The 27,740-nt window shown below is 45.6% G+C and overlaps 1 protein-coding gene across 1 annotated transcript in view; it reads right to left on the bottom strand.

Moving 5' to 3' along the window:
* MGRN1 (mahogunin ring finger 1, E3 ubiquitin protein ligase) overlaps positions 1-23,236 on the bottom strand; it is a gene marked incomplete at its 5' end in the record, with an annotated part of 38,350 nt that extends 15,114 nt beyond the window's left edge. Inside the window, 5 exons of the mRNA XM_009698009.1 lie at positions 859-906; positions 4,086-4,138; positions 7,134-7,200; positions 11,295-11,412; positions 23,090-23,236. Coding sequence (XP_009696311.1) covers positions 859-906; positions 4,086-4,138; positions 7,134-7,200; positions 11,295-11,412; positions 23,090-23,236 — 433 coding nt within the window. The remainder of the gene's footprint in view (positions 1-858; positions 907-4,085; positions 4,139-7,133; positions 7,201-11,294; positions 11,413-23,089) is intronic.
* Between the last annotated feature and the right edge of the window lie 4,504 nt (positions 23,237-27,740).

The raw sequence follows: 27,740 nt of genomic DNA, 5'->3' as shown, positions 1-27,740 counted from the left end.
ACAGCTTTTGCACATCATACCACACCAGAATGGGCTAAAAAAGGGCTACAGATCCCTGATGTTTCTCTGTCTGCCAGTCTCTCTTCTTCCCTTCTCCTCATATTGTGTGCAGTCTCGTACATAAACAGCTTCAAAGCCAGACCATGCCTGTGACTGCTCAAGCACCATGATACTGGTAGGGGACAGGCAAGATGAGCCAAAAGGTCTCTGGGGCTGCTCCAAAGATACCATGGGCACAACAAGGAAGCTTGTGCAGGGAGAAAATGATCCCCTAATATCTTAACACACACACATGTGGAAAGCTAACAGTTTTCAGCCTCCAGGTAGGACACTGGGAGTCTGCAAAGATATCCTTCCACATCACAAAAACCAGAACCTAAGGAGATCAGGCAGTGTCAATGAATAGATGTGCTTCGTGCTACTTAACACATATAGCACTTAAGCTCACTCATGCAAACCTAATTTACTTACACCTAATCAGACATGGAAACATCAGTACTGTGCTTTGCCAGTTTTGTATTCAAGCACCAAATGCCAGCAAGGCAGGAACATATAGGGAAGACTGGATCTATCCATAGTGCCTGCCTCCCAGAGGAGCACAGAGACCTGTACCATTGCTCTGCCAGTCCCACGCTGTCATATTTGTTCCCCCAACACACATCTGGCTGTGCAACAAACAACCCAATGTTAAGGGTTGCCGGCAGCTCACTGCCTTTCCTTGTGATATCTGAGCTAACGAGGTGCGATCTCAGGCTCTCAGTGAACTAACACCAAGGCTTCCCACTGGGGACAGTCAGGCACCTGTGGGACACGAGCAAATGTCTTTAATCAAGTAGTAGACAGGAAACAGGTACTTACGATCTGCTTCTGTTTCAACGGCTTCACGGAAAAACTGCCATCAACGTGCTAGCAGGAAAAAAAGGAAACGCATTAAATAGCTGAAGTGTATGAATTAAAACAGACTCATGATCACAGTTGGTGTCTGCTAGGTAAGGGGAGGGTGGCAAGTGTATAACCGGACAGCCTGAATCATTCCCAGGCAATCATTCCCAGCAGAGTTAGTGGAACAGGGTATCAGAGTGCTCCTTCTCTGCTCCAGTGCAGAGCTAGACGGACCTGGCTCAAGTTAAACCTGGCTGAAGTGGGTCAGAGCATACACAAAAATCCCCTGGCACACTGGACGCTTTCAGGCTGCAAGCAGTCCGACTGGGTGCAAACACTTCTTCAGCCAGTCCAGCAAGACTTGGCAGGGGATATTTGTTAACACTCTAAATAAAATCCAGTTACAGAGCCCGTCTAGAGCCTGGAGAGAGCAGTGAGCTGGCACGATGCCGAGAACAAGGCCCATCCAGTGGATGGAGTCAGAAACAAGTCACACATGCTCCACATTGCCGCCTCAAGCCTTTCATTTGCTCAGTGGCAGCAGGCACAGCTGGAGCAATTCTGTATATACCTGGTGTCAGAAGCAGGGATAGGAATAACGTGCTATTTCTATTTTCTCCATCACTCACAAGGGCCGACTAAACTCAAAGAAACCCAACTCTCCTGCCGCTGTCTAGAGAGCAGGAAAGGAGACTTAGGGGAAACTTTAGCAGGCTCTGCGGCTGTGAACAGTTGCAGGCATGCATCTGTTCGCTGAAGGAGTTTCAGAAGGAAGGGACAACAACATTGCACCAAAAAAACAAAACAGTCCTGTCTTCCAGGCAAACACAAAGTGCCAAGCTTCTGTCTTTGGAAGAGCTGCAAGGTCAGACTATGCATAGCATCAAGGTTCCTATTCTGATCTTAAAAATACATATAAATAGCAAGTTACCAAGGCCTGCTGGTCTCTTTGTCCTCTGAGCACACTCTGGTGATCAGCAGCAGTGCTTATTAGCAAGGACCTCCTCTGGATTTATGGACCTACACTTCAAAAGTTGCAATTATTCTAAAGATGGGGAATATCTTTTAATCAAACAGGGAGGAGAAAGAACTCAACAAGCACTTTGCTCTGTGACTTTTTATTAAAAGAAAGATTTTGATCTTGTTTTAAGCATTCAGTGGAAGATGAGAAGTTACAGGTGGCCCCACCAGACAGCATCTCCCTCTCACAGCACACACAGACTAGAAAAAGGGAAGCACTTTCAATCCTTCTGCTCAGACCTGGACACGAGACATAATCCAGCACTGATGGAATGGCCGGACCAGCTTTAGTTGGTTCCCAGTTTTGCTGCATACCTTAATAAGCTCCCTGAACATTACGGGGGCTTTTGCCATCACCTCTGTGCATCCAAAGAGCTCAGAGGTTCTGCGCAGTAGGTGGAATTTACCTGTAATCCTTGAAATCCTGCTTCCAAAGCTGGAGCAGTTCAAGCCATTTTCCAGTCTCATGAGACAGAAATTTCCAAAGCTTCACTTCTGCCCTCATGCTAATACACTCCTAATACATGCATATTTTCCTGCTTTCTGTACGGTGCTATTATCAAGTGCTGGCCACTGGATGCTAGAACGGGAAGCTGAGACAGATCCAGGTCCAAGCGAGGCCTCTACTCCCTGACCACAGAGGCTGGGCTTCCTGCAACAGCACTATGTTTGGGTGCCTGGAAAACAGCAACTAGACACGCTCCTTTCTAAGTAAAAATCATACTTGCATCATCAGATCCAAAGCCTAATCTGAACCTAGCTACAACCAAAAAGCTATGAAGGCAATAGCCAGGGGAGCACAGGTGAGTCTTGGGGCGGAGGAAGGCAAACACGCATAGAGTACTTCAAATTCAGGCTGTAACGTACAGGAAGCTGGTGGTCTCATCTATTTTTCTCTCCTCAGAAATGGCTGAACAATCATTTTGCAAGGCTAGGGTGTCTCCACCTACAGTACTTTCCCACCAAGATGACAGATGGGCCCCAAACGCTACAGCCCACTGCCCACACTGTCCTCTCCCAGCTGCTGCTGAACAGCAACTGAGGGATTCCAGTGTGGTTTGTTTTTCCAGATCAGCCGGAGGAGGAAACCAGAAGAATAACATCCCTGTCCTCGTCCCAGGGGTGCTGCAGCTGCCCATCTCATTTCTGACAGATCTCTACTTGCCAGGAGTAGAACTACCTACAGAGCCAGTGCTCAGAGCAGCCTTTCTAACACAGGAAAACTCATTTTCTTCACATGCTAAGTCCAATAAAAAAGCAACCTAGAACACTTAGAGCATCTTCCAGCCACAGGGCTTCCTTAGGACTGACTGTGCTTCTCATGCCCTCCGACTCAGCTTGTCACCATCTGCATTATTCACCTAGGAGGAACAGAATAAGACCTGGCAACTTGCTCAGGGATACGGCAGGAACCAAGCAGATTGAGAAACAGAAGTCAGCCACGTGCCAGCCTGGAAGTGGGGAATTTCTAACAGCACAGCATTGATGCTGCTCCCCTCTACATGCCCAGTATCTCTTGCATCATCTTAGCATGTCACTACAAATATCACTTGCCCAGGATATGCGTCCGCAGTATTACCGCAACCAGACACGACATGGTGCAGTTATGGATCCTGCAACTGTTTTCAGGGTCCAGTTATCACAGGAAGAGATTTTGTTATGAAGGCTTGTGCATACAGTGCTTACCATGTAGGCAGCGGTCAGCTACAGCAAACATGCCACCGAAAAGTTGTGGAGCTCAAAGTCTTTATGCAGGATGTATCCTAATTCTTTAAAAGGGCTTGGTCCTACGTGTAAACTAAGGCCAAACAATGGTGCAACAGGGTCTGGACAGAGCAGATCCGGTTCTGCAAAGAGATCGCGAGGCCCTGGAAAACGGCACGGTAGCAGCCACGGTCAACACCTTCCACCCTCAAACATCACAGCCACTGACGCACACCCTCTCCCCACACACAGGAAACATCAGCTACAATTAGCTGAGTGACCAGCTCTGGTACAAATGATAATTACAGGCTGCACAGGAGCTGCTGCAAGCAATTATTTGTACTACAATAGCACTCAGGAACTCCTGTCACAGGCCAGGACTCTGTTGTGCTAAATGTTATATAAATACAAACTAACGACCCATCGAAACCTTTATATACACAAGGACAGGAACAGAGGGGAAAAAAGAACTCATTTACCTTTTCAAATGCAGCCAAAAGAACATGGGCATGACCTGTCACCTCAACCACCACTGCAAAAAGAGAAAGACCAGTCCTGGTTAAATCTTGAAAACAGCACACCCCGAGCTGAATTTTAGTCCATTCACAATTACTAAACTGCCATCTGTTCTATTTTCATCTCCTCTTCCAATTTAAAACTCTTCTTATCTTGTCCTCAGGTTGGTTCATCTCACACTCCTGCAGAGCAGCTGTGGCGGGCCCTACGTAGGCATGCCTTTGTTATCTTGGGTGCTCCAAACTACCCCACTTTGTTTTCAGAGCTTGGAAACGAAAAGTAAAACAAAGCGCTCAGTGGGGTTCTGCTCTCCTCTCAAATTCCTGTTTTTAATTACCTGAATTTATTACAGAGATTAATAAATCCATCTGGTTTAACAGCAATTGGCAGCATTTCCAGCCTTGGTACTTATCACTTTATTTCACTCTAATCTGACATGCTTATAAAACATTTATTTCTCATACCAATTTTGGACACTGAAACATCTCTGTCCAGTTCTCTGAGTTTCTCCCCAAAGACAAACATCACATCTTCCCTTTTCCAAACTGAAGGTTTCCCTCTTAATCCAACAGCATTGATAAGCGGCTGTCAGAGATTTCCCTACTGCACTCATGGCTCCCTCAGCAAATACAGAATAGAGGAAACCGAGATACAGTCCCAGTCTCTCTGGCTCAAGACTCTAAGGTTCTGCTCAGCCCCAGCTGGTTGGACCCTTTTGCTTAATTATATTCAGACTCATCACATGGAAATGGGAGACCGAGGTTATGGAGGAGTCACCGAGGGAAGGGAAGGCATGTAAACACCTTGCCCTGCCTGGACCAACGAGTACCCGGGCTGTGCTCAGCAAATGCAAAAGAGCTGGTAGACACTCTCAGCTCTGTGCCGGAAAGTTAACAGCTGAAAGAAGCAACTCATGTGTTGTCTAAAAGGGAGAGGAGCTCAACAGCTTCCTTTGGGCCTCCAGAACAGCAGAGACAACAAGAGAACCGTTTGCTGGACTATGGCACAAAGATCGTGTTTGGAAACAGCAGTATGTGGGAGAAGAGAGTCCATGCCTGCAGATCTGCTGGGTAACTGAGATTGGTCACGGCAATTTGGGTGTGATCGGGAACACAATGGCATGCAGAAGAGAGGACTAAAACTGGGAATTCATCTGCTTGCTACCTCCATTGTCACCCAAGAGCCAGGCTGTTCTAGCTCACTCAGTAAATGAAATTCAGGTCCTTCCCTGCACTTTGAATGGCGACGTAAGAGAGAACAGGCATCGCTTCCCTTCATATCCTCTGTGGCATTCAATCAGCAGGTGTGGCTGGGGCTGTGTGACCCGTTCTGTGCAGCACCCTCCCTCCCCAAAGGGTTTCTGTACCTTTCCCTGAGAGCAATCCCACTGGCAGGAATGGGAGAGGGCTAACATTGCAAGCTGATATTCTTCAAGGCACGTAAACATCTCCTGGCAGAATTCAGTCCAAACCAACATCTTGCTGACTGCTATTTTAATTTGCCATTCAATTTTATTTAACACAAGCAGTTACAAGGCCAGTTGTAATTTTCCAGGTACTCCAAACACACAAGGCCAGCCAGTCCCGTCGGGTAAAATAAGAACCAAAATACACAACAATTTCCCCAAATCTCACTCAAGTGTCGCACAGTTTTGTGCTGATATTCTTTCCAGGAGAGGATTTAAAAGCAATTGCCTTTCCAGGTTATTAAAATAGATGAGAGTACTCTATTGGCTAAGACTGGGCACGGTATGTGCATAAATGTATATTTCCTATGCTGCCTCTTGTTCTATTTTTGGTTCTTCTAGGCACGCCCAACATTAGAAAGTACAAATACCTTGCCAAAAGCTCCATAAACAGAGGAAGGTGGGTTATATTTATGGTCAGGAAATACACATATATGTCAATTTTAGTAACAGTGCCTGAAATCACTAAAAATCGATGCACTTTAGAAGTAATTTCCTTTATGTTGCACTGTGCTTCGTTAGTCACACTTTAAATTGGTTCATCCAGTTCTATTTCACTCTGCTTGGAGGACTGTAAAATAACGCAATGAGTTTCTGGGCACTTTGACATCTATAACACAAGAAACTGAGCAAGTGACTGCAGGAAACAATGCAATCAACAATAGATTTTTTTTTCCTTTCTAATTATTCTTAAATTTTGTACAGAACATTACAAAATGCAGAAGTGAAATGCCGGTCCTGCTGACCACAACAGCCCCCAGTTTGAGAGAAAATGTGACTTTCTTGTGTCCTTTTCATCGCTGATGCTCCAAATGAGCACAAACATATGGAGCCCAAAAGCACACACCCGCTAAAGAAAACACTGCGCAAGGTGAGTAACAATCTAATTTACGGGTCTTCCAACTCCAAAATGGCAACATGCTTTAAAAATAATCAACGATATTATTTCTCATCAAAGGTTATGCTCTTTTCTTGTAACCATTCAGCACCCTTCAAAAAAAGGAGAATTTTGAACTGCTGAATGAAGCTGTATTCGGTTGAACAATGGCCTGAGTATTTTAAAGTAATTTCTTTTCCTCTGACCATTCCTAGGGGAAGGCCCACCCTACAGTTAGCTACAGCTTTTATGAAGACAACTTACCCTTCAAAGAGGAGGAAAAGACCAATTCCCTCCTTGTCTTACAAACTGTAAATGCAAAACGCAAAGAGAAGGGAAGTAGTTAGCTCCCATTTGCGCCTGGCATTGGTGGCAGAGCCAGGAGCTCTCCTAAACACCATTCCAACACTAAATACTTGGCCAATTTTCCTGTAAAAAAAATCGAGGCTATTTTTAAAAGCATGTTTTTATTTAAGACCTGTGGTTAGCTGGGCCCTTCTAATACAGGGAAGTTAAGGTGAACTCCCGAAATATTTTTATTCTGGAAAGGCTCTCCAAGCCTTTGCTACAAGTAAAATGTATTCATCATTGCAGAAGAAGGTCTGCCCTGAGTCACATAACCTCAAAGAGAGCTAGAAGAAGACCAAGGGAGCACACCACCATGCTTACCATCCCCTTCATCCACCACCGCTCGGATGACCACAGGGAATACGCCACGATCCAAGTCAAAGTTCAGCTGAGGGAAAGAAAGGAGATGAGGTTAGACAATTCACACCAGGCTTGCCTGGAGACAACGCTCAAAATGGCATTAACATCAGAGGAATAAAGGTCCTTTCTGAAGGGCCCCCAGTCCCTGGTCTCAAAAGGAGATGACAGAGCAGGAAGATTTAAAATTCAGACACCAACTTTCAAAGGGAGTCAACCAGAATAACTACAAAATATATACATTGACGTGGCACTAAACACCAGCCACAGCTAGCAAAGCAAAGGATCTCCATTTGAATTTTATATGGTATTTCATTCTCACTAATTCATATATCCTAAAAGTCTCTCGAGTGATTTGTAGCAGGACAAGTTTCTCAAAATACATCTAGTGCCATAGCTTCGCTTGCATATGATAGGATATACTGGTTATAGCACAGCAGTATGCATTATGCTCCCTACACCACAAAAGAAATCCTGACTCTTGTATGAAGTTCTTGAAGACATAGAGAAAAATCTGTAAAACTTCAAGCTCACACAAAACTTTAAGCAAACATCAGACTGATTTCCATCTCTTGGCATGTTATGAAATTCTTGTCCTTAACCTTCTAATGGGCGAGAGTCAAAACTGAAGAACTTACTTGAGTGCAAGGAAAACAGACTCAGTTTCTTCCTTTGCCCTGCACTTCATTAAAGCACTTCAAAAGCTCCACGTCATCTTACAAACACAAGAAAAATGCAACCTTACGAACACTGTCCTATGCCAGGAACAGGAGTGGCTCAGAGACTGGATTTCTGGTGTTTTTTGTTAATTACTGACTTGGGGTTTTTTTGTCTCATCTCTTGCCAAGAGAGAAAAAGATGTCATTTCACCATGGTGCTCCAGGTAGTCTGTTTTCAGTTTTCTGGTGAAAACTGAGACCCAATTCAAAGCCCCCAGCACCATGCAGGTAGAGCTTCAGGGCTTCCCTCGCTTTCCCACAGCCCCAACATCATTTGCAGCGTCATTTTCTCCAGCCAGTCCCTCAAAAGATAAACTATCAAGACAGCCATTGGCATTGGCATAAATGGCAACCCAAAGGGAAGCTGACCCTCACTGTGAGCCTTAATGTAGTTGAAAAGGGTTCCTCCTCAAATAAATTACAACCTAAATGTTCATCCTGAAATGAATGACACCTGTACACTGGGAGACGATATACCCAGTCTGCCACCAGCCATGTGCCGTAGCCCATTAGCCACACGGCTGTGCCTCTGCCAAGAGCTGCAGACACATGCTTCAGACTGCAACAGCTCACCAACCTTCCACGGGAGGTGCGGGATGAAGAGGGAATTGCAAGTCTGCTGTTCTTCCGTCGGCAGCTGCATGCTCCTCGTGCAGGTTGCATGCCTTTGGGGCCACTCAGCTTCTGCAGCGCTTTCTAGAAGTGACTCTTGCTTTATAAGAAATCTTTGCACACACACACACACCCCCATTTAAACATGCCTACCTGATTCCAAACAGAAAGCATGTGCTGGAAGACCTTATGATTCAACCTAGCTAGTTGTCAAACCTGAGGGATATTGATTTTCATCCTCTGTATGATGGTTTTACATTTTATTCCTCCTTTAAACTACCAGAATCTTATTCTCTTTCCAAAACAGCAGAGTAATGGAGCAAACACAAAAATCTCATTTAACCTCTCAGTATTTGAAGAAGTATTTAACCTCTCAGTAGTAGAAGAGACTAACTGAGCCACTCTTTTCCAGCTTGCATTTTTGAACCATTATGGCATGCCACAGAGGGAAAATTCATTGAGGACAATTGATTAAACTGCTGAAAGAAGCTTATGGTTTTGCTTTGCTTCCTGCTCCGATTTATTACTGTATGACAACAGTTGCTGTTTGTCCATTTGAAGGGAAAGTCACATCATAAAATTGTGGTTGCATTACGATATAAACTTTTGCGTTCTCAAACAAAAGGCCTCTTTAAGGGTCCATTTCACATTCATTCTTAGGGACCTGAAAACAACTGTCTCAACACAAGCCATACACTATAACTTGCAAGCAAACCAGTATATTACAAAGACAAAATAAACTTTTATAAAGCTTTCCACATAACAACCCAAAATAACGTTATTATCCCTTCTGTTGGCCAGCCAAGAACTACATCATATGTGAGTATTACACTGAGCAAAAATGTGAAGTAAATCTGGATTTTTTGGACAACACCAATAACAAAGCTGGAAAGCAATCTGAAGCATGCAATTGTACACAACTGAGTGATAACACTCTGCCAGCTGTCTCAGATAAAAGTGCTGCATTTCAGCGGCCAGTGAGGAAGATCTAGCCATGCGTATTTTACTGAACTTGAGAGGACAAGGACTGATAAGTACACAGAGCCAAAATGGGAGAAGAAACTCTTCCGAATCACAGTGCTTGTTCCACATTTTCTCCACAATCAGAGCTCCCAGTAACACAATAAAAAAAGAGGAGACAGAGGATGCAGCAGAACCAAGCAAAGGGAGCTAGAAGTTTACTTTTCCGCAGCATCTGTCCCTTTAAGCTGTCAAAGGGACACGACTTTAGTACTCGAGTTAAAACATTGCTTGCAGAAACAAAAGTGAAAATTAAGCTTCTCAATTCTTTAAGAAAGGGATCTGAGCTCCTACTTTCCAGCTCTCTCAGACGACAGAAGGGATTGAAAAGCAGCTCTTCCAGGCTTTTGTAAGCTGAACTTGTGAAATCATATATTGGCAGAGAAGCCAAGACATCAGGAGACCAGACTCTGCAGGCTCTTGGTAACCACCATGGCATTTGTTAAGGCACGGGACTGATTATAGTTATAACTGTAACTTCAAGACAATAGCTATTCAATCCTTTCAAAATACATGAAAGATTACTTTTTTCCTTTCTGGGTTTTTTTTTTGTTTCTTTTTCCTTTTATTTCTTTTTTTTTTTTTAAAATAGGTAGAGCTATCTACCAGGGTTCACATACACCATACTCTTATATAGGCTTCGGTCAGGAAATGAACACTGCATCAGTGTTGACCTGGGACAGGGGTCCACAGGAACAAATATATTAGCAGCAGCTACAGACCAACTCCACCACGTTAGGTATCTCTTATGGCAATTCTGCACAGAGTGAGGGAAAGACCAAGACCTCCCTGCCCCGCGCCACGTGCAGGGGAAGCACTTGGACCAAAGCTCAGAGGCTCGAGAAACAGAAAGTTACCGCCTGCATTGGAATTTTGCAAAGATACCAAAATTAATAGGACTCCACAGATCTTGCTATGTAGTAAAAGCCACAGAACTTAATTAAAACCAAGCCCCTGTCTGTTTGCAGTTATGGGTTAAACTAAAAGGAGGAAGGCATTCCCTTATTCAGCATTAATGCACCAGTGTGAATCTGCTTCAGAAAGGAGAGCATCCCCCCCCCAACACTGTACTGCTACAGTTAATAATGCAGGATGTGGCCCTTAAACAGAGCAGCACTCTTCTAGAGCAGCAGTCTCTAAACTATTTTGACTATTCATCCCACCAGTAAAAAAATTTTGAGCATGTACTTCCAACATAAATATATTTATTATTTATAAGATCTATACACATACTACTGAAATTCTTCCTGCAGCCCGATGAATTGTCTTGCAATGCACCCCATTTGGCAGACCACTGTTCCACAGGACCAACCCCCCCCCCCCCCAAAAAAACAACTCCACCCCCCCCCCCCCAAAAACACCAAAAAACCCACCAAAAAACCACCAAAAGACAGAGATCAAGACAAACATTTGTTCCCACAAGCTCTTTGGCTGGCAGGGAGAGGAAGGCTGAGGAGTGACGGGTTCCTCCAGGCAGAGCTCCAGTGCCAATCTCTGCAGCCTCCCTCCTACACCAGATGTTAGGATGCCAGCTGATCAGTGATATCAAAAGTCACTTTGGGTTTCTTCCCTGTTTGCCTGATCTACCTGCCAAGTTCCCATACAGTGTTCATACCTGCTCCTCCCAGAGCCCCGTTTGTCTCATACCCACAAAACATGCCATGACAGCTGGGAGAGGGTGTCTTCCAGCCATAACTTCATGGCACGAAATGGAGTCCAGTGTTTCTGGGACAACAGGGTTGTAGAAAGAAGGGGACACTGAGAAAAGACTTACCTCATCATCCTTCCAGTCTGAGAAATCAATCTTGAAGGAAGGCAGGGAGAATTGCTGGCTTACCCCTCTCTTGTAATGAACCGTCTCCGACTGCAGAGAGGGATTCTTTGTGCTGTATCTGAAGAAAGGGGGGAAAAAGAAAATTTGCTGTAACAAATGATTGCTCCCTGCTAGGCTCTCATTCATTCATGCCTGTCCGCCTTTCAGGAATCACAAGTGGCAGCTCTAAGAGGCAGAGCTGGCAGGGGCTGGCAGCCATTCAGTGGGGATACAAAAAGGGAAGGGAAAGGTCAAAGCAAGAAGGTGAGCACAGGGAAGGGAAAGCAGCACAGAGGCAAGGTCTGATTGGATCCATACTGACCTGCCTGGAAACACTGGGTGTCAGAGGAGTACAGTGAGGTGCGGCAGCCTGGCAAAGGCTAGCTCACTAAATCCAGGGCCTAGGCAACGCTGGCTTTCGGCCCAGCACACAGTCTTATTTTCTGCAGGAAACCCAGGAAGAACAAGCAATGATCTAACAGTGGCAACACACAACTCAACGCGGCGCTGAAAGCTCTCCCATGCCTCTGCGGGACAGCTCTGCGGTGAGAAACATCGCTCAGCTAGCCACCATCCTGGTAAGCAAGAGCCATTCCAATTCACTCCTCTATTCCTCATGTGCTTCCCCAGAGGTGTTGCAGGGCTACCAACACCACCAGAGACACCAACTAGTCCTCCACACCAGCCACCTAGAGAAGAGTCACAATTCTTCCGCTGTCTTGAGGCCCAGCACTGAAACACCAGCACTGCCAGGCTGGGACGAACATCTCTGGAATGAGACCATAGCCACCATCCACCACCTTCTGCACCCAGAGCCCACCCAGTGCTATCTGACCCAAAAGAGACTTTCAGCGCCTGCTGACCGTCACTACGGATCGTCTGATTCACAGTGGCCTTCAGTGGTGAAACAGGATCAAGAAATTTTCACCCCTTTCTGGAGGGTGGTTTCTGAGCTGGACGTGCACAGCCTCTCACTATGTCAATTCAAACTGCAAAGCAGAGTGGGAACATCTGAAGCTGGTTTTACTACCAAGGCCTTTGTTGTTGAGCTACCAACCGCATGTTCAGAGCATGTTGACAAACCGGAGAGAAAGTGAGAAATCACTTGGAGAGAAAGTGAGAGATCCCTTGCCCAAGAGGCTTAGACTGCAGGAACAACCACCTCCCCTGGCACAGTGACAAGTCCGTCTAGCTCCAGCTCTACAAGAAAGACTTTAACAGCCGGTTACAGTCATGGGTTGTTACCTCTTCTGCACACTAACCATCACTTCCTAAGCAGAGCTTCACACAGAGAGACCACAAGAGTGCTGGTCTCCAGCCACTGTACGCTGAACAGCTACAAGCTCAAAGCCTCGTTGACTGTTCAAACTGGATTGCCACTGTTCTTGAGCAACCAGACAGCCCAGGAACAGGCTCCAGGGATAGGTGTTACATTAGCACCAGAAACTCAAGGCTGAGTTGTTCCTTAATTCAGCTTGGGATGTCACATAGGATCCCCTGACAACCAGCTCCTCAGAGTTTGCTCATTCCATTTCCCAAAGAATAACACGGGCAGTACTACTGCCAGCCCTGTGATGGAGACACCACCACAGGAGGTTGAGGCATTTGATGTGGCCGATTCAGTATACAGACCTGTCAAGCAGAGCGGCTAACAGAGTGTACACAGAAAGAAAGAAAAGAGAATCCTTGCTTGAAAAACAGGATTCAGTACTTTTGAGGACATTTAGCTGTTCTGAAACACAAGCACAGCTTATAAATCACCAGGTACATAAGCAAAAGTTGGAAAGCTCCAAGTTCCTTCAGCCTAACTACACCATGTGGAGGAGCACAGCACACCAGAAGGGGATGGCAATACAAAGCTTTTCTATATCCGAGTTAATGCCTTCTGGCTTCCTCAAGCAAGAAGCAAGAGGGCTGGGCAGCTCACTTCCAGAGGGGGTGAAGCAAAAATCGTAGGAAAAGCCCAAGGGACAGAGTCAACCAAGAACTGCAGAACCGAGCATCACAACAGAGATGTGAAGACTGGGCTGGAAGATGGCAGAGGTGATTAGAGAGCACATGTCTGAACCTTAAAACCCAGCTTTAAGTGATGCTGTGGAAACGTTACACTCAAGAGCTATCTGCTGCCAGACTGCAAGAGTCCACAGAGATGGCGGGCTGCCCTCCAGGGCTCAGGCCAGCCAGCACTGTAACACACAGCCCTAAAGCATGATGATTAGGATCCATTTCACAGCTGAAGGTGTAAGAACCTGGATACCACAAGATGATGAATATTTATTAATTCCTCTCAACCCCATGGAGGAAAAACCAGGCTCCCCACTGGCATGACCTGCTGCCTTTCTCTGGAAAGCTAGTGTAGTTCCTGCATCCTCTGAGGATCCAGGTGGCTTATCAACTGTCACAAGATCCACGTTAAATGCTGGAAGGCCATGACAAAGGCCAAGTTCACCACGTGTACTCTGCTCTTCCTGCCAAGGCAGGTGCATTATGTTACTTATGACAATATCTTACCCTCAAAGATCATTCTGTACTGCGCGGAAATTGTGCTGCTTTACTGGAAGGTCTCATTCTATCCTTTGCATTTAAAGCGTGGTGTGGGAGAGATCAGAGTGACAGGTCTTTTATGTGTGAATTACAGAGTGAGCAATTGAGTGAGGTTTTATTTACTGAGATGTCAAGCACAGTGAATAGAGCGAGCCTGTATCTAGCTCCTTTTGTGGCACTCTCAAAGCTTCCCAGCTCTGCAGAGGCACAATTCTCCCTCTACAGCTGGGAAAGCAGGGGATGGAAGAGTAACTTATCTAAGGTGACAGCAAGTCAGGACTTACTGGAAATAAAGTGCAGAGTGGAGGTCAGAGACTGCCTGGATGACATGCCCCACAGCAGCACTGGGAAAGGAGTGTAAACATGCTGATGATGAGTGCCAGGAAGGCTGGAGGACCTGCACTTACAGTACCAAAGCCCAAACCAGTCTAGAACAGGAAAACAAGTAACGTTGTTCCGAGGAGGATAGGGTAGAGCAATGCCTGCATAGACTTGCTGCTCTCACCACCCCTGAGAAAAGAAATAAACCAGATACACAGATTTTCTGAGCTAAAGAGTACGACAAAAATATCAAGGAGCTTTCCTCAAGTGAGCTTCATGCCTCAGACTGTGTGACTGCCTAGCCTCCATCGCCAAAATGCTTGTCAGACTTGGATCTGAACACCCAAACAACGCTGGAGACCTCCAGTCAGCAGCCTGTGCCGAGGCTGCCGAGCACCGGTGGGCCAAGAGCCCGGTGAATTCCCTGAAAGTGCTGGTGAGCCCAGATAGTCACAGAGATCCATCATCTTTCTAAGGTGATGCACAGGATCCACCATAGAAGTACACGCTCCTCATGCCGCACGGGAGGACAACTTGGCAAGCTGTTACAAAGCAAGTATCCTGCACATTAGTGTCTAAGTGGTCTCTATCCAGCCCCAGCCCTTTTGGTTGGCATCTGCTATATTCGTAAGTCTTCTATTCCCTGCCTATGCTGCTATAGGCTTACACCAAACAATAGTGGAGAAGCTCCGTGGAGATGTGTTACAGAAAAAGAAAGGATGAATTAAGAATAAAGGATAGCAGAGAAGCAACGCATTGCCTCTTCCTGCGTAAAGGCTGATATCTGAATGTTTGGCCTGCTATTTCTCAGACTGCACCAGGCCACGTCTCCATCCAGACTGGAGGTCTAACAAAACCACCTTGCAATCACTGGCAGCGCAGGACAATGGAGAAGTAAGGTCTGTCCTATTAGGTTAGGACCAAACAGAAATCCCCGGTCACGTTTTTTTAAATCTGTTTATTTGCTCAGGTACCCCTGATGGGATGAGAATCACCAGCAATGCAGAGGAATCACGCTGCTGACTGCAGCAGCAGCCCCCAGGATTCCTGCAGCCCGTCTCCTCCTGTAAGCTCTCTGACACACCTTTACTCCCACGAAGCGAAGCTTACACTCCACACTGACTCCTTCCTCCCCCGTGTCAAACCCTTCCACTTCCCAAAACCAGCTGTGTGTTGGAGAACCGGCAGATGAGAAGCCCTGTGACTACATCACAGTGATTTTTGAGAGAACAGGAAACAAACTAAAATTATTCCCCAGTCTCACTCCTCCACCATCAGCTGAGAAGCACTTGCTGCCGGCACGGAGAAACTCAGCCCGTGGCTCAGGCAGGCTTCTCCCTGTACGCAGTCCAGACTTGCTACCGGGCACCTGCAGACCTTAAGCAGCTCCCAAGCCACCAGTGGCATGCTAGTGTTTGGGAATCCTGGCTAACCAGAGTTAAACTTCTGTTGCTACATGCTTACTGGAAACACGACACAAATGTGTGAGGGTGTTTCCACCTCTTGCTCATCCCTGATCGGTGCCTGGGGAAGTTCTCAGCAGGGAACTGGCCTCAACTCATGCAGTCTTCTTCCCTGCTGCATTCCTCATGCACTGGCACTGGGGCTGCCCTGGACAGTCAAAAGACTGCTCCTGTTACCACAAGCACACTGGGACCCTTGACCAAGAAGCACCAAGCAAGCATCCTAGCCAGCTTGCCTCAGTGTTACGCAAAGAACTGTCCAGACCCCATTCTTCAGAGAAAAGCAGGATGCACGTAGCAATGTTGCCCCAAAGTATTGGTTTTGACTAGTAACAGCTGAGAGACAGTCCGTGCTTTGAAAAGCCTGTGGACAAAATAAGACTCCTCTTTCTTCAGTAACAGCTATGCACGTTGCATGGCAATTCACAGTGAACTGAGGACAAGGCAGAGTTACATGAGAGCTTTAGAGAGTATTCAGGAACCAATTCTTCCACTGCTGCAGGCAGTGACTGCCTGGCAGGCTCCGTCCTCTAACAGGCGATGAGGAGAGAGCCAGCCATGTTCTGCTGGTGTTCAAAGGGGCCAGGAGTTGATGTGGAACAAGGATGCTGGCCCCACTCTCTCTCCCACCCGCACGTTCCCCTCTTATTTTGGGCCAGGACCTCACAGGTCAGCTTTTGGGGAAGAGGGAAGTTGAACAAGTGTCTCAACTCAAAGTGATTTTCATTGAGAAAAGAAACACTATCAAAATATAAGAAGGCCATAGCCCTAGGTCTCAGTCACAGTTAGGCAAGATCCAGCCCAGAGAGGCTCCCACTCAGAGTCTGGAGGTCAACCGGGTCCTAAGTTGGTGCACTGCAGTCCCTGCCAGTCTTCTCCTCCCCTCCTGCTTCCTCTCAGGACTGAGTTTTCCACTCTAGGTGAGGAGGACACAAACACTTCACCATGCAACTGAAACCTTGCCTACGGCTATCCTGCTCCAGCACCCGCAAAGGTCTGCCTTCAGCTGCAGAACTTACTGGTGAGAGCATCCTGCTCACGACTCCCACCAGGCTTCAAAGCCAGCGGCTCACACAACAGTTACACAGAGAGGCACAAAGGCCAGAACTCTTATTAAAGACAGAGGGTTTGTCTGCTTGGCGAAATGTATAGAACATAGCTCTCCAGCCTGTGAACTTTGCACACTACAGCGTTTCCTTGGGGACTGGTGTCTGCCTGGATCAAAGCAAGCTTTGGCTGTAAAGGCTTGTGCCTAGCAAAAACCAGCACTTGCCTCCGATTTCTTCACACAGAAGAAATCCCTCTGCACAAAGAATTCATATTAATCACCACAGTCCACAGCCAAAAGCAGCAAGAGCACCTTTCAAAGGCCCTGAATAGATGGAGGCTATTAAACAACCAAAGGAATATCTGAGTGCCTCTGCCTCTCCTACGCAAGCTTTAGTGAAAACAGCCATGCGCTGAGCTACCCGTTGCAGTTGGATTTCATTTTGTGAACCAACTATTCAAACTTCCCCATGCAGACAGAATATATCATCATTGCAGTGTCACATCCACTGTGGTGGGATGTTTGCGATGAGTGTAGCAGGCATTGCAAAACAAACAAGGAAATGAGATTTTAAAACAAACAAAAAAAATATCCAGTACACTCATTTGTGCATCAGCAACACAAACAGCAGAACCCTGAAAAAGGGCAAGGATTGCAGAGCTAGACTGACCTATTTTCATTGTGTTTTCTCTTTATAACGAGAAAACAGAGCTTGGCAACATAACTAGGATATGGAGGAGAACCTTTTCTGTCCAAAGAGGAAGATCTTTTTCATAAGAATGGGCTGCAAAACTCAAACTTCTCATGTCATATTTATCATCAGCTCCTGATCTGGCTGGATTGCTCATGTCTTCAGAGCTGCCTGTTTTAAGTCCTTCCAGCTAGAGGGCTGGTTTGACTTCTTCCCCTGAGGAAACAACCGCTGCTGTCATGTTTTAACTACACAATCCTTCCTGCTAGTCAGCAGGATATCTACAGCTGGAAAAGTCCCAGGGGCCTTCCCAGGAACAGGGGAATAGTGTGCACATCAAGGCTTTTGCCAGAAGAAAAAGGACGCATTCGTAGAGCACACATAAAAAGAGAATATGAACATCTCTGCTGCCTCCTCCAAAACACATACCTGTCTCCTAAACCAAAGGCCTCCAAGGGTATGAACACATGAACCTGTTATTGCAGGAGAAGGCAGGCTACGAACTGGGAGTCCTCCAACTATTCTCTAGGAGCTGCCGAGGATTGCTGCCAGCCCTCCAATGGAAATGCAATGTAGAGTACCCTCTCCTTTATCTGGGGGGAAATTACATGCGTAGGGGAAATCACTAGCGAGTAGTTGACATACAGCTTGCACACCTGCATGTTTGTGTGTCCTCTATGCTAAGGCAGAGACTCTTGTGCCATTTAGATAGGGCCCATCCTGGTGACCCTTCGTCTTTTGGCCGAGGTAGGTGAACCCCTCCTTGCTGCACGTGCTGATCACCGCTACCGCAGGCACGGAGCTGCCTCTCTGGCTGGCTAGTCTTAAAACCCAGTTAGCATCACGGATTCTGCCAGCAAATTTCTCTTTCTTTGTAGGACATTTTTGAAGCTGACACGTACTGCTGTGCCTCAGTGACACTGAGCAACACAAGGTTCGTCCTCACAGGTAAGTAGTCAAGATGTTTTATGATGGTTTCCCCAATGAGGGTATACCCTGCTTTCCACCCAGCTGCTGGGAAACCGAAGCCAAAGGAAAGGACAAACTGAGAGATATCACTCTCTCCAAGCCAGTCAGATCACAGACCAACTCCCCAAGAGCACACCCACCACTAACCAAAGATGAGAGCAGACCCTCAGGGAAGATGCTGTGCTCAATGGGGGGACTGCCACAGCAAACAGAAGCACAGCAGAACTGTTTGCCAATTTCCAAAACCAAAGAAAATGGACACAGCCAGAAAAATAAGTAAAACTGAGGATACTGGAGGTCTTGAGCTGTTCAGAGGCAGGTCACCGCTAATTCCATGCCATTAAAGAAACTCTGGACACAGGCAGATCCGGTCTCTGTGATCCTTGGAGTAATGCACCAGCTGGTCCTCTGAGAATTAACATGTTTTATCCTAAAGAGTCTTTAGGCTCACCACAAAGGAACCAGGCAAAAAGATATTCAGAAGGCATGAGCAGCAGTCCCCCCTAGATTTAAAATAATTCCCATTTCACCTAAGAGGCTTCTACAGATACCTGCACTAGCACCAGAAAGTGCTGAGTACCTTCCCCTGGGCACGGGGTTACAGAGGTGAAGACACCTCTACAGTCACCAACAGCCAGACATTTGCCTTCTCCAGACTTTGCTGGTCAACTGCGCTCCCACAGCGATGACGATACAGCTCCCCATGAAACTCAGAGCTCAACAGCTCAGGACAAGAAGCAGGCAGCAGTTGGGAGCTAGGTGTTCCCAAGATCTTGGCTGGGAAACGGTATAGCTGAGCATATCTCCCAGCACAATTACCTGGGAAAGTCTGCTGCACGCTCCTTTGAGGCAGGTTAGGACAGGCAGCACACACTGATAAAGCCACCAGCTTTTAAACGGAGCCCAAACAACTCCAGGAGCAAGATTCCTGGCTTGCAAAGAGAAAGTGATGGAGACCAGCTAATCCTGAAAGCAGGCCCATGACACACAGAGCGTTGTGGCTCTCCGATAAGCCGAGGCTCTACAACAAGCAATGCCTCTGCTCAGGGAGAGCCACCTTCCCTGCCCTCCCTCCTCTCACCTCAAATTGTATGAACATAACAATGTTCCTAGCAGGAGTTTCATATGAGCAGGAACGCTGATACTATCAGGATCAGTGGTTGTTTCAGCGGAGAAGCAAGAATAACTTGTTTAGCGCTTCTAAGGAGCCATGCTGCAGGCTGGGGACCAGGAGAAAATTTCTGCTTTTGACAAGGGTCCAGAAAGTTTCTCCCATTTTAGGATTTAGCCTCAATTTAGGAGAGTGGAAAAAAAAAAATAATATTTTGTTTTAAAGAGCATCTTCTTCCCAATCAAGTGCTGGACACAGCAATAGAAAAAGTTTTTAATTTATACACAGGGCAGCTTTTGCACATGCTTGTTCCTTGCATGTAGCTGCCAGCACCAAAAGAAATTGAGAAAAAGGAAAACTACCAGCCCAGGGAGGGGGAAACTGCATTCCTATTAGTGCACTAAAAATGCACTCGCTCCACTTAGAGCTCTAAGAATGCAGCCCAGATTTTTTTTTTTTTCCACTAGAATTTGAAAAGAATAAATCAAAGTAATTACAGCACTGCCCTTTCAGAATTGCTTTGCAAAGCTGAAATCAGAGCTTCAAAAGGTTTTTACTTGCAGCCAGCAAATCCAGAGAAGCAGAGATGCCTACTTCGGGCAGCTGCACTAGCCCCAAGACGTGCTTCAGGAGCCACTTCCACATGGAAAAACAGCCCGGGTTGAATTAAAGCAGCTTACAAAGTCTGTATTTGTATCTCATTTCCCCCAGCCCTTATTACCTACACATCTGCATGAAATCAGGATCACGCCTTCCAAAAGGTTCCCTGGCTTCTGGCGCAGCCCTCCACACCCCACACTTATAGAACATTTATTGTCCAAGAACTCCAGAGCAGAGATAGACAGTTCATCAATCCTATACTATGGGGAAATTAAAGTATGATTTATTAAACAAAAGGCCAGGAATGGAAGTAAGAGTTGAATCTGAGTGCTTTGACTTTTGACATAAAGGTTTAGTGCAATGGGGACTGCTGCCACCCTAGCAGGGCAGCACGGTGTCATTAGCTACATTTCATTAGCGAGGTAATGACTGCTGACTACTGATCCTGGTTTCGTGCAGAGGCAGGTAGGGTTCATGAACAAAGGCTTCTCCTCTGCCATCTGAACAGAGATCTGTCTCTCAGCAAACCATGGACAGGGTGGATAAAAAAACCACATATTTAAAAATAAATATATTTTTCTTTGAAGTTGACAGTTGTGTTAACTTTCAGAAACTCTACCTGGGAACAATTTCCCAGGAATTGTTCAAATTAAATATAAAAAGCAATTAGGTAGTTCACGTTTGCTGCATAAGCTTTAAAGTACAGACAACAGCACTGGTGACAGTCACCGGTTTAATGCATGGCACTAAATTTAAAACATGTTCTTAAGTGAACCAGAAACTGTGTTTTCCTCCTCTAATCAACTGACAGAGTTCTGAGAGGAGAGCTACTAGTTACAGAAGACTGAAAACACACTCCGTCCAGAAACAGTTAGCTATATTCGGTAACTATAATATTTCCATTAAACAATTATTATTTAAGGCACAACTTGACAAGACAGTTTCTTAAGAGTCCAACGTAGAGCAGTTTAACCAACAAGAATGCTACACCGCTGGTCTCGGGTGATTCAGTTGCACTTCCATCCCAACACAGCTTGGTTCAAGATACAGATTAAAAAAAAAGTATCTTTTCTTTTTAGAATAACTTTCTTTTTTGCCATTTTGACGTAACAAAATGCAAAACTAGGAGTCTGAAAAAATACATTTTAAACTACATGCATATTCTTTACAGACTTAAGCTCTATGTTAAATGTAGCACAAAGTTTGATATGAAGCTTATACTGAGTTGTAAATGCAGATGTTTTGTTGTTCCTGACCAGTGACAAACAAATTCTCCTTTGAGGTAAACCAACAAGTGAATATGCAAAAGAAGATTAAAATCAATGATTTAAAACAAGACTTGCTGATTTAAGCCACAGCTGAAGTCTGGCAATGTAAATACATCCACCCTGGCCATAGAGGCCCTCAGTTCTCCCCATCAGCCCACAGATGGTTTCCTTCTTAGGTCAAAAAACGAGGAATACTACAGGGCAGCACAAGGGACACTGGCCACCTCTCCACGTTGTACCTGTATTAGGAAAAGAGGACTTCAATCTCCAAGGCTGCCATTCCAACACCTTCACTAGAACTAAATTCACAGGAAACCTAAGGACCTAAGAGACAGAACATGGAAACTTGATCAGGATTTCTAAGGCATCCTGCTGCATTCAGCTCTGCTCAGGAAAAACTGGATCTGAATAGAAAGTGTTTTCAATTTGTCCAGAGATACTTTTCAAGCACTTACAAGGATCTAATTTATTACCTCCCCAAAATAAAGGCAACCATAGGCTTCAACAGAAGAAGAGAAGGGGCCTAAACAAAAATTCTGGATTGGGATATCCTCCAGTTTGGAGGAATGCACATCTGGATGGGAGCATTGAGCTTGTCTCATTTCTAAAAATACACCATTTGTTGCTCATTAGTGGGATGTTTATACTTTGCATAAAACACATAAGCCGTTTTACGGTTTGTCATACATATCTCTCCCTGCTGAAACCTCTGCAGATCCCTTCAATAAAACATAAAAGTTTACCCCCAAATCCAGAGCACTGCTGCAGAAGCCGTCAGCACTACGTGCACAGAGCCGCTGATCAGCCAAAAGCCTCTACTAAGAGGAAGCCAAGAGCTTCTGCAGCCTGAATCTCTCTTTACCCACAGAACAAAAAGAATACTTTGTCCCATGGCCATCGGAAGCCTGCCATAACGTACCAGCAGCCCACACGAACCCAATTCACACCAAGGACAGCACGTTTCAGCCACCTTAGCTCTCAATACAGAGAGGAAATTTTACATAGTCTTATGGGATACAGTGTTGATTGGAATGGTTTAAACATGCTGATTTAGATAAAAAGGTTTTGAAATCTGTAGGAATGCACTACCATTATATGAAAAAGACTCCACGGATGATGTTTTGACCATTCTTGCTACAGCTAGCCAAAGGCTAACATGTGTACCTGGCAAGAAACACACAGACAGGGTTTCAGGCAGTAAATCCTCCTAATAGCCATCTCCCAACAGCCTGTGTTGAGGTGGTCGTTTATCCCAAAAAGTGGCTTTGGGTTAGCCTCAATTCCACAGACTCGCCATGTAAATGTCAGATTGAACTTTACCTTGGTGGCCCAGATGCTCCCGTCACAGGGAACACAAAAATACAGTGAGTTAGGTGATCTAGAAAAAAAACAGGTAGTACTTGAAGGGAAGGGTAGTTGTTTTTTTAAATTTTATAGCACATCTTGCGACAAAGGGTACAGCTGTGAGTTTCTCTCCTTTGTTGCACACAGAATGGTTTCCCCATACCCAAAAAATAAACCAAAAAGGGAACAAGAGAGGATATTGGCTATGTGAGGGAGGGAAGTGAAAGTAATATTCAAAGCTATCAGAATATATAAAACAAGACAGAAAAAGAAGAGATTTCCCTTTCCATCATCTCTAGCAGCACTGCCCTCAGGGGTGATTAATGAGAGATGTTTGACAGGCTCATCACCCAAGAGCTCCTGTGCTGCTCCACGTGCCCACAAGCCCAGGACTTACACTGCCATGCCACCAACAAACTCTTCCGTAGCCTGGCAGTAGATTGTGATGGCAACACGGGCATCGGCGTCAAATGTGAACTCCAGGCTGTATAGGACTTTCTGTTTCCCATTCTCCTCAGTAGGACTGTCAACATCATCTTTATACCTGAAAGACAATGCCAGAGGATTAGAACATATATTTATGAGATATCATCAAGATCACTCTGGAAATCAGGACAAGAGTACTCCAATCTAGGTGTTCTGAGCAAGCAAGGCACCATGATCTTCCAGCTGGGGCTTCTCAGGAGATTTCCATTCTTTCCTCTGAGGAAGGTTCTTCCAAGATTTGACTGAAGTTATTAAAGTGAATCATGTAATGACGGTGTTGAGGGATGTCACCCAGCCTTACCTTGCCAGGACACAGAATGACACAAGAAAGCAAACTCTTGAATGCCAAATCCTTAGGAGAAGAAACATTCTCCCTCCTTTTAAATCTTGACGTTAGCCTCAGTATTTGGGCTCAAGAAATCCTGTGTCGGCCTGAGAAGTCTAAAGTCTAATTCTTTCAACTCTGCAGATGAAATGGTGCATGACAGGCAAAAAACAAGGTTTCTGTAACACAAAGAGCTCCTGAAGCTCAACAAAAGGTACCTCCAGTAACACACAGAAGATGATATTCACATCAGGAAGCATCCAAATATAGGAACTTCAAATACCTTTAAATGTACAAATCATCAACTAAACCTTTGATGCTGCTAATGACTGACGCTTGCACACATTTATTGTATGAACAAAAATTAACATATTCAACTGCGTAACAGATGCATGATAACTGATACAAGAATGAGTTTAGAAGTTATTTCAATTAACATAAAGGTGAGTCATAACTAGGGCTATGGGTCACGGTACAGTTGGATCCCACTGTGTGATCACCACTGCCCAGTATTACTCCTTCTCCCTACTGCTGGAAAAGGCAGGTAACAAATTTGGTGAAGAAGATGGTATGAAGCAAGCCCTAGGGCAGCGAGCTATGGCCGCGGATGAGCAGTGAGTTATGGCGTGCCAGGAGCGGCCAGGGTGATCAGCAGATCCTGGAACAAGCAGCCAACACAACACACCATGAGAAGATCTCTCCTACCTTGAAAAGCAAAGTGATAGACAGAACGGACGTGCCTCACTGGCAGGGCAGCAGCAGATTGCTATATGTAAATTCAAATCCCACTGTAATCGTATGACTGTAGGTACCACCGTTAGCTCACTCACTGTGTAGGAATGGTGAATGCAGCAGGTTGCCTTTGAGAGGTGTACACCACCACTTGAGTTACCATCCAGCTCCAGCCTCACTTGTCTATTGGTATTACCTTAATTGTCACGATGCCAGGGTCAAAGCCAAGCAGCTAAACTATTCAGGAAAAGCTTGGCACCATCTCTTGACTTCACAGTATCAGTCAGCCTCTCCCTTCATTAAACAGCCTCAATGAATGTACTGCACTGTTGAAAATACTCAGAAATGGGCCAGGCGTACCTCCATAATTCAATCTAAAAATCGTCAAGGGAATCCTTATTTACCGACTTCATTGAGATGTAATATCTGCTGCCTAATTAAGATGGTTCCAGCATGAATTTTACTTAACACCACACTGAACAAGAACGAAATGTTCAGTTTCAGTAGTTTAATACAGAAGGTGCAAAATAAAATTTAAAAGCAGTATAATCAAATACCTAACACACATACTTGTACTAATGTAACCCTAGTGAATCACAATAGCATTCACTTGCACTCCTGTCTGAAGGACTTGGAGAACTCCAAACAAGAGTTTTGCCAGAAATTCACCTAGGTCAGAACAGCATATCAAGCTAGAATACACCCAACATGCTAGCATAAAAAAGACAAATCCAAGAACCAAGAGTCTGAACAGCAGCAGCCTGGATACAATATATAGGATAGCACAAGATGGTATTTTCACACAAGCTAGTTGCATTCAAAGAATAAAATCATGGCACTTGAAGGCTCTAAACAACAAACACTCTAGCCAGAAGGGCAGGTTTGCCTAGAAAACATGGGGGTGGCATCAATATTTTGTGCAGGACTGACCCAAGAACACAGATGGCAACAACCTGCTCACAAGTGTTGTGTGTGTCCAAGAAAGCAGCAGCACAAGATTCTGCAAATTATCTCTTGCTGCGCTGCCCTCCATTGATCCAAGGTTGGCAGCGAAGGACCCAGGCTACGATACACCTCTCAATTCTTCCAGAGGAAGTACGATGGGGGAGAACCAGCACCCCTTCCAGGCAAGCACCGATGAAGGCTACCTTCATAGGCCTATACTCACTGCATATATAGGTAAGTATTAAAATAGAGATGCCCGGCACTCACGTGACTTACGGGTTGACAACACAGATCTAGAGGTCTATAACAGCCTCAAGTACAAGGTGGGAGACCTGGGGGTGGGGGCAGATCACACAAAAGCAAGATGTCATTAGTAAAACCATTGCCTGTTCTGTTTTCTCAGTGAAGTCACAAAAAGCATATGGGTTCCCAGATCACCCTCCTGCTCCCAACTTCACCTCTGCACCTCCCTGCCAGCACTCAGAATGTGCTTCCATCCTTTCAAGAAGGGGTTAAAGCTAGGCTAGAATAGATCTGTTACCCTGGGAAACCACTGAGGGGCCTGGAGAGAATGTTCCTGGAGGATGCATCTGCTGGGAAGTGGGAGAGTCAGAGCCCTGCCTGCCTGGAACAGCATCACTCAAGCAGGAGGCAAGATACACATGCCTAAATGGCGACAGTCACAGCAAGGCTGTGTACACATCTTGCTGTTGCAACATGCCTAGTGCTGGAGGTTAAGAAAATCATCTGCCACATAGCAAGGAGTTTAGGTGAGAAAAGACAGCATAAGCAGCTATGCCAGCTGGTAGCTGGACCAACAGACAAGCAAGGACTACTTTGGTGCATACTTGAGAGGCAGAGACACCTCATGTTCCACCTTAAGGTGCAGGAACGGTTGGATGTAACTTCAGGGGAAGTAACAAGACAAAGTCACACATTTTGCATTCCTTCTTTCTTTGCAACTGACATGGCAGACAAGGAAGTGGTTTAGGAGTGGTTCAGGTGGTTCAAGAGCTCTTCTGTCTCCACCTGCACTTGAAGTTTACAGTGTACATTTAGTCAAGCCCTACAGACAGTGTTCATGTGAGGTGGCCACGGATGCATGCACAAATTTAGAAACCAGTGACTTTGCTAGGTGTGCCTCTTGGTCATGCACACAAGTTAATCGCATAGCCTTCACAATCACGTGTAGAGAGCAGAAGAGACTGACCACCTTTGAGAACAAACAGCTGATCCAACGTTATGATGAAAAAGGCAAAGCAGGATGACCAAGGGAGCTGAAGCCACCTGGTCTGACATCACTTCCGGATAGAACAATGGAAATGCTGGAACTTTTTGTTTGTCTGTTAAAGAATTAAAGATAAAAATACAATTAACAGCAGCCGTGACATTTTTATAGAAATAGGTTGATTCGAACCCGATTTCATCCTTTGAGGAGACTAAAAAGTTTGACCAACAAGTTAGTAGACATGCAGGATAAATGCTAAGTATTGCTTGACTTAGTATTGTCAGATACGCATTACAACAGCGTTAGAGCAGGCATCAAATGAAGTAAGAACTAGCTGACATCTCTATCAGCATTGACTTTCATGGGAGGAAATCGTTATCAAATGAAGGCTTTCCTATTTGGGGGTTCTGCAGAGATCTGTACACGGTTTAACGCTACCCAGGGCTGCAGAGCAGGCAGTCCCAGCACCCTCGCCATCACCACCTCCACCATGGGCTGAACAGTTCCAAGGATCAAGGTCAGTCCTGCTGCGCTGGAGAGGGAAGAGAAGGGATTTCCCTTCTCTCACTCTCAGTGACTCACCTGTCTCCCTTCGGTCCCTATCATCTGCCTCCCTGTCCGGTCTTTATCCAAAATGCTTGATGGTCTCACTACTCTCCATGATACTGATGCTGCTTCAGACACATTCCTAAACTACTGTAGTTGCCGATTCCTTTGGCACTTTTGTCCCATGATGCTATCCAAAGCCCATGCTGAAGTTGAGAGGCTGTCCCAGGATGCAACTTTTCCATGAAACACATTGCCTCATGAGTCGATCTTCCTCCTGCAACTGGAAGTGCTTTCAAGGTAAGAGTAAAGGGCCGGTACCAGTCTATCAGGTACTTCAGCTCTGAAATAAAGCCTCCAATGCAGAGCCAAAAAGCAACACAAGACAGACATGAGGCAGCCTTTTTCTGTTAGTGGTTAACAGGAAAACTCATGCCACCCTCCTCTGAGGTTCACAGAGCCTCATCCTGCTAGAAATCAAGCACTCACACAAGGTGTTGAAGACTCAGAACTTCAACACCAATATCCACAGGTTTATTGCTTTTCTCCAAAGCTGCTGTAAATATTCAGGATTTGGCAAAGCTCAGAATTTTGTCTGGTCAGAGCTGGGCAGGAAGCCCACAGTGGACATTTCCTCATATTCCTCCATAAAGCCCTACACTCCATATTATGGATCAACACCCTCTGCACAGATGAACAATGAATTTTCAATTAAACACAAGGTCAGGATTGGGATCAGCACTGTTTAACGTCTTTGTCTGCAACATGACAGTGGGATTGAGTGCA

This window comes from Cariama cristata, unplaced genomic scaffold, assembly GCF_000690535.1.
Source record: "Cariama cristata isolate BGI_N322 unplaced genomic scaffold, ASM69053v1 scaffold40653, whole genome shotgun sequence".
In the NCBI taxonomy this organism is placed as follows: domain Eukaryota; kingdom Metazoa; phylum Chordata; class Aves; order Cariamiformes; family Cariamidae; genus Cariama; species Cariama cristata.
The sequence above is the reverse complement of the archived record's forward strand: the minus strand, read 5'-3'. Positions and strand labels throughout refer to the sequence as shown.